At 39.0% G+C, this 7,602-nt stretch overlaps 1 protein-coding gene across 2 annotated transcripts in view; it reads right to left on the bottom strand.

Moving 5' to 3' along the window:
* The window catches only part of Sos2 (SOS Ras/Rho guanine nucleotide exchange factor 2), a 74,802-nt gene that overhangs the window by 53,622 nt on the left and 13,578 nt on the right, over positions 1–7,602 (bottom strand). The window contains exons 5-6 of one of the 2 annotated variants that reach the window (XM_008829854.3): positions 6,123–6,266; positions 3,347–3,457 (exon numbers count right to left, since the gene is read on the bottom strand). In XM_008829854.3, the coding sequence (XP_008828076.1) occupies positions 3,347–3,457; positions 6,123–6,266 (255 nt within the window). The remainder of the gene's footprint in view (positions 1–3,346; positions 3,458–6,122; positions 6,267–7,602) is intronic. The other variant, XM_029561981.1, reaches the window with a different exon arrangement.

The following is a 7,602-nucleotide window of genomic DNA, read 5'->3' as shown; positions in this document are numbered from 1 at the left end:
TTATTATTTTATTTTATGTGTATGAGTGTATTGCCTGAGTGTATGTGAGTGCACCCATGTCATGCAATGCTGTGGAGGTCAGAAGAGGTCTTCAGATTCCCCTGGAACTGGAGTTAAGGACGGTTCATAGTCGCCATGTGGGTGCTGGGAATTGAACCCGGGTCTTCTGCAAGAGCAGTCAGTGCTCTTAACTGCTGAGCCATCTCTCCAGCCCCTCCTCCTTTAAGTTAATATATACATTTTTGCATCTGTCATGTGAATAAATAACATTTACAATAGTATTCACAGATTTTCTTCAAACATTTGGGCTTCCACATATCCTTTTAAAAGCTATTTGATCTCTCTGTTCACTATTAAGTTTAGCTAGCCATTGTAGTATACACTTGGGAGGCTGATTCCAAAGCACTGTAAAAAAAAAAAACCAAGCTTTTCTTTTGTGATGATAGATCAAATCCTGGGCCTGTATACTGTATGCAAGTGTTCTATCACTGAGCTATATACTCAGTCTCCAAAGATGATTTTCTTAAGGTACAAGTGCACAACTTCTCAGTTGTTTGTTTGTTTATTTATTTATTTATTTTGGTCTTTTTGAGACAGGGTCTCCCTGTAGCCCCAACTAGCTTGGAACTTACTATGTAGACCAGGCTGGCCTTGAACTCAAAGAGATCCACCTGCCTCAGCTTCTGCCTCCCAGTGCTGGGACCAAAGGTGTGCACCACCACACCCTGCCTTTTCTTTTTTTGGGGCGGGGAGACAAGGTCTTACTATATGACCCACATTGGCCTCAAACTTGCAGCAATCCTCCTACCTCTGCCTCTTGTCACCTTGCTGACTTTTTACTGTGCAGCTTCTAAAAATGCATTTTAATTGCTTTTTAATAAAGCAATATTTCACCTTAAATTTTGTTTTGTTTTTTGAGGCTGAGTCTCACTATGTAGCCCTGGCTGGCCTACAATTCACCACGTAGCTAAACTGAATTAAGTCAATACAATACAGATGGGTTTGGTCCCCCAAAAGGTTCACAGCTAGATGGGCAATAACTTACAAAATCAGATCCCAGGGACTAGGATGTATCTCAATGGTAGAAAGTTCGCTTAGAGTACACAGGGCACTGGGTTTGCTGTCTAGCAAGCCTCTACTCCCACCCCATCAAATCAGATCTCATATATATATATATCTCTCCAAATCCCACAGAAAAAATTCCTAGTTTTTTGTTCTGTGCGTCTTTTTTTTTTTTGAGTTGGGAATTGAACCCAGGGCTTTACATATGTTAGGTTAGGTAAGTGCTCTACCACTGAGCTACACCCTCAGCTCTAAGAATTCCTAATAAAGATAAGTTCTTATAGGCAGACTGTTCAGTGATGTTCACTTTATGGTTTATGTAAGATTTAACTTTTTAAAAATCATTTTGAAAATTGGATGCAATTTTTATTCTACACTGACAGATTTCTGAGTAGTAAATAGAAGCTAATAAAAGGAATTGACATTAAAGCAGACAAGGAGAAGATAGTTCAGTTCAGTTTTCAAGACATTAGATTTGAGGCAGGTGTGGTGGTACACCCCTGTAACCCTGGATACTCAGGAGGCTGAGACAGAGATGATCACAAGTTTGAGGCCAGCCTGGCCGATATAACACTCAAAGCTAGCCTATGCAATGTAGTGATACCTTGTTTCAAAAATAAAAATGAAAAAGGGACTGTAGATGTAGCTTAGTGATAGAGTGCGTACATAGGAAATTCAAGACCCCGAGTTCAATCTCTAGGAGAAAAATGTTGTATTTGAAGTGTTGATTGGATTACTTGATTGGTCAAGTAAAACAGTTCAAGGAAGCCAATTATATAAAAGTGTAAAGATACACACAGACACGTACATTCTGTCTCTCAGAAGAGGGCTACGGCCTAGAAACATGAACAGGAAGTACCCAGCATATACATGTGGATGAAGTCATGCAAGGAGAGCACTGGAAGATAGAAAAGACTGCGGTGTTAACAGAAGTTGGACAGAAGCAACAATAAAGGAGACTAAAAGGAACCAGAGAAAATGAAAACTAGGAGAAAGAGTATCATGGAGCTAAAGGACAAGAAGGGGATTAATAATACTATACACATATGTGATACTGAAATACTCTCTAGATTTTGCAAGTAACTATCCAAGGCAGGTTTTTAGTACTGAAACTTGATTAGAACACAGGAAGTACTGTAAGAAAAATAAAATGGAGTCAACTGATTGCAAAGAGAAAAATGAAGGTGGTAGCAAGAGTGAAGTCAGGTGTGTTTACTTGTTTTAGGAGCAAACAGATTTGGCCATAGTATATGCTAAAAGGCAATGGCCATTCCAGATGCAGAAATTTACACAACTAATAGTCAAGCATCACCTGTGCCAGTGAAAGCTTTGTTGAAAATGCCGACAGAGTGAAACTGTAGCTCTATTTCACTCTATTTTCATCTTACCTAATAAATCTTCATATCCTCTTTCTAAAAGCCATTTTTAACTCCTTTAAAAGATTTATTTTATTTTTTATTTATGTGTGTGTTAGTCAATGTGTGTGTACAGTGCCCACGGAGGCCAGACAAGGGCGTCAGATCCTCTGCAACTGGAGGTGCAGATGTTTGTGAGCTGCCCAATGTGGATACCAGAATGAACTCCAGCACTTTCCAAGAGCAGCAGGCTCTCTTAACCACTGAACCATCTCTCCAGTCCCTTTATTTCCTTTAAATTATAGGACTGATAGAAAAATAAGTATCAGTATTACGAGATTATTTTCAACTCCTGATGATTTCTCCAAATCTTTCTCCTGTAGAATCATCACCACATCTCTGATCTAGAATGTTCCAGATTCTATGGTCACTAAGTATCTAAGATGGTGTACATTAAAAACAGATTGAAAGAACTCAAGATGGGGGTTGAGGAAATAGCTCAGTTGATAAAGTGCTTATCTTATAAGCATGAGGACCTGAGTTAAATGCCCAGTACTCACATGAAAAAAGCTGGATATGGTGGCCCACACTTATAATTCCAGTGCTAAGAAGGTAGAGACAGGCAGATTCCTAGACTTGCCAGCCAGTCAACCTAGCCTACTTGCTGTGTTCCAAGCCAGTGAGAAACACTTTCTCCCCTTCTACCCCCAAAAAGGTGGGTAGCACCTGAGGTTTTGAGGGTGTCTCTCGGCCTCCACGTACACTCATGTGCACACATGTCCACACAGAAAATGATTAGAAGGACTAATGAAATATTTTTCTCATTTGCTTTATAAAGTAAAGATTAAAATTATTTGAAAAATAAGATAATGAAATACTTCTTTATTTAGTTCATGAAAAAATAATACTAGCATTGAATTTAGGTTTACCTGAAAGTGTAGAGCAACTGTAGGTCTGGTCATCAACTTACTGAAGTGTTCATTAAACTCTGGTGAAAGAATATCCTGTGATAATGTTTCATAAGGATCAAATGCTTGCTCCTATTTTTAAAAATAGGAAATATGTTAGGTTTAAGAAAGACATGTTTCCTACTAATATGGTACAGATTATTCAATGACAAATTTTGTTCAAGTTTTCAACTAGGTCTCATCACTTTTTGTTCTTTACTTCCAGGGAAAAACCAACAGGTACAGCTACAGGGAATGATTTAAAAAAAAATATTAGCCAGGAACTTAAACAGATGGTAAGTAGTTACAGGTCTTAAAACAGGTAACTTTATGGTCACATATGGCCAAATATTAAAATACACATTTTATCCATAGAAAACTTAAGTGCATTTCTTTGTAAAAGAAAACTGGAAACTCAAACTGATGTAGGTTGGAAATGAGTTTAGTAAATAATACTTTCAGAAAGCAAAATTAATGTCTTTTTTTTTTTTTTTTTTTTTGGTTTTTTTGAGACAAGGTTTCCCTACAGCTGCAGCTGGCCTGGATTCACAAATAGAGACCAAGCTGGCCTAGAACTCACAGAGATCCGCCTGCCTCTGCCTCCCAAGTGCTGGGATTAAAGGTGTGCGTCACCTCGGTCTTTTTTATCTACTCTGAAGTTTCCAAAGTTAGAAAAAGAGTAATACACAATAAAGTAACAACACAGAAACTGTGTATACTTTGTCTAATGTTCATATTTGAATTCCAACTGTCCGAAAAATGATCAGGACAACTTAAAGTTTAATTAGACCTAAGAAATCTGTTTCCTTTTAATATCTTTTTTTTTTCTTTCTTTCTTTTTTTTTGTCTTTTTGAGACAGGGTCTCCCTGTAGCCTTAGCTGGCCTGGAACTCAGGCTGGTCTTGAACTCACAGAGATCCACCTGCCTCTGCCTCTGGGAAGTACAGGGATTAAAGGCATGTGCCACCATGCCCAACTTAATATTTTTTTTTTAAGCATTATTTTGTGTGAAAAGTTAACATGTTCTATCTATGCAGATGCTGAGAAGGCAGAGAACTCCTGCTCATTACCAGCAGGAATGTTAAAACAGTGCAGCCCATGGAAACCAATGTCAGTTTTTCAAAAAGGAAAACACAAATTTACCAAAAACACTGCAGCAGTTAACAGTGATTTTTTTTTTTTTAAATGTGTATGAGTATACTGCCTGCATGTATGTGAGTGCACCCATGTCATGCAATGCCGCAGAGGTCAGAAGAGGGCTTCAGATTCCTCTGGAACTGGAGTTAAGGACAGTTCGTAGCCGCCATGTGGGTGCTGGGAATCGAACCTGGGTCCTCTGCAAGAGCAGTCAGTGCTCTTAACCGCTGAGCCATCTCTCCAGACCCTTAACAGTGATTTTTAAAAATGGGAACAATCCAAGTGCCCATCAGCAAATGCATAAATAAACACTTGGTACAGGCTGTGTATTCCTTTTCAGAAATGCTTGAGACCCAGAAGTGTTTAAGATTTTGGATTTTGGAGGGCTTTGGAATACTTACATAGACTTTACTAGTCAAGCAGCCCTAATCTGAAAATCTGAAATCCAAACTGTTCTTAAATTCCAAATTTATTGAATGCTCTCTCAAAGTGTTGGCTTTTAGAACATTTCTGACTCTAGATTTTCAGGTTATGGATGTTTTACCCAGGTGTATAAGTGAAGTGGAGCATTAGTCATCCATGGAAAGGAATGACGTACTGATACAGATGAACCTTAAAGCACTATGCTAAATAAAACGAGCAGACAGAAAAAGACAAATATTGTATGATTGTAGTTACTGAAGACAAAGTTAGAGATGAAAGGACAGGAGAGCTTACCAGGAGTTGGAGGAGGGACAGGGACATTATCATTACTCACTGAGTAGTTTGTTTGGGATAATGAATTAGTTTTGGAACTAGACAGGGGCCATGGTCATACAATACTATGAAATTAGTCACACCACTGAACTACTGAACTACACATTTAAAAATAATTATGAGGGGGCTGTTGAGATGGCTCAGCAGGTAAAAGTGTACTTGCCACTAAGATTGATGAATTGAGTTTGATTCTCAGGAACCCCACGGTAGGAGGAGAGAAACAACTCCTGAAATTTTTTCTCTAACCTCCATGTACACACATGCATTCATGCTTGTACATACACATAAACAGTCATATACATAAATAAATTTAATAAAAAAAATAGTTAAAATAGCAGATGTTATTTTCTAATATAGTCACAAGAAAATAAAAATCATACAGCATTTTTAGAAGCAAAGTATCTTTTAAGGGATAGCAAATTAATATCATCAAAATATAAAAATATTTTATTGCCACACATGGTGGTGCACGCCTTTAATTCCAGCACTTGGGAGGCAGAGGCATGCGGATCTCTGTGAGTTCAAGGCCAGCCTGGTCTACATAGTGAGTTCCAGGACAGCTGGGGCTACAGGGAGACCCTGTCTCAAAAAGACCAAAAAAAAAAAAAGAAAAAAGAAATTCCCATATTACTACTTAAGTATATAGAGTTTTACTATAATATCAGCATAAGTACACTATAAAGAAAGTTTCAGAAGGTGGGCACACAGGCACACTCCTGGAATCCTACCTACTTGACAGGCTGAGGCAGCACGGTTGCAAGTTCAAGGCCAGTCTATACAACACAAAGAAGACTGTTGCAAAAATAAATACACGCATAAATAAAAAATGTTATTAATGATAATTTAAGTAGTTTTGTAAACTTACCTCTGCTAAATCTTCAAAACAGCTGCCAGCTAATGGATGAGGACTACTTTCATCAGTCATTTCTACTGTATCTTCAATCAAACCTAAAAGTTTCACAGTCAGTTCGTGTATATCTGAAATGTTACTGAAAATCTTTTCAATATCCTAAAAAGAGAAAGAAAAGAATGGTAAAGCACACAAGGTTGAGAAATATGCTTACATATGACTACAAGAAACAGAAGAGGGGCTGAAGAGATGCTGAGTTGGCAAAGTGCTTGCTGCCTAAGCATGAGGACCCGAGTGAGTTTAGTCCCCACACCCACATAAAAGCCAAGTGTGGTGGTGTGCCCCTGTGACCTCTGCATTGGAATTGACAGAGACAGGTGGATCCCTGAAGCTCACTGTCCAGTCAGTCAAGCCCAATGGTTCCCTCAGTGAACCTGTCTCAAAATAAAGTAGAGGTCCAGCTAATTGGCTCAGTAGTAAAGGTGCTTGCCATTGAGCCTGATGACCTGAGTTTCATTCCCAGGACCTATATAGTGGAAGGAAGGAAGGACAGACGGACGGACGGACGGACGGACGGGTGGATCCCTGAAGCTCACTGTCCAGTCAGTCAAGCCCAATGGTTCCCTCAGTGAACCTGTCTCAAAATAAAGTAGAGGTCCAGCTAATTGGCTCAGTAGTAAAGGTGCTTGCCATTGAGCCTGATGACCTGAGTTTCATTCCCAGGACCTATATAGTGGAAGGAAGGAAGGACAGACGGACGGACAGACGGACGGACGGACGGACACACACACACACACACACACACACACACAGTTTTTTAAAAAGTAGAGAACTGAGGAAGATGCTGGTATTTCCCTGAGTTCAGTGAGCCATTTCGGCAAATTAACTGAACTCAAGGAGGGGGTTATAGGAACCTAAAGTTATCTGAGATTAGTGATTCGTGACTGAAGAACAGGGCAGTAGTGTTGGGCCTGAGTCCTTTCCTTATGAGATCTGACACTTGTCTAGCTGGAAAATATCAGGATTGAACATCAGGGCATTCTGAAGGTACCTACTAGAGAACTACTTGGGGTGCAAAGAGATAAAATCACCCATCTTGTCACAAAAGTTTACCTGATTATGAGATTAAAGAGGAAAACAGCTTGTTTTTTCCTTTTGCAAGCTAGACGAATTGGGACTAAGATGCTAATGACAGGTAGTCTTTGGGCACTTACTGTATTTCACAATTATTCTAAGCATTTGTCACTTAGGTAGTGAGCCCCAGTCTCACACACTTATTAAATTGACACCACCAACAACCCAGATCACAAATGAGTCAGGTATCTGCTCATGGTTGTGTATCACCTGTCTGGTACCAAAGAGCAACTTTAAATCACTTAGTCCTCGAACCAATACTTGCTAAGTACTATTCTCTGATCTTAGATGGGCCTTTTTTTAAAAAATATATAACTCATTTTTTTATTTTATATATACATATATCATACATAACATCCCA

Source organism: Nannospalax galili, unplaced genomic scaffold, assembly GCF_000622305.1.
Source record: "Nannospalax galili isolate Female #2095 unplaced genomic scaffold, S.galili_v1.0 scaffold253, whole genome shotgun sequence".
In the NCBI taxonomy this organism is placed as follows: Eukaryota; Metazoa; Chordata; class Mammalia; order Rodentia; family Spalacidae; genus Nannospalax; species Nannospalax galili.
Note: the sequence above shows the minus strand (reverse complement) of the source record. Positions and strands in the feature narration are given on the sequence as shown.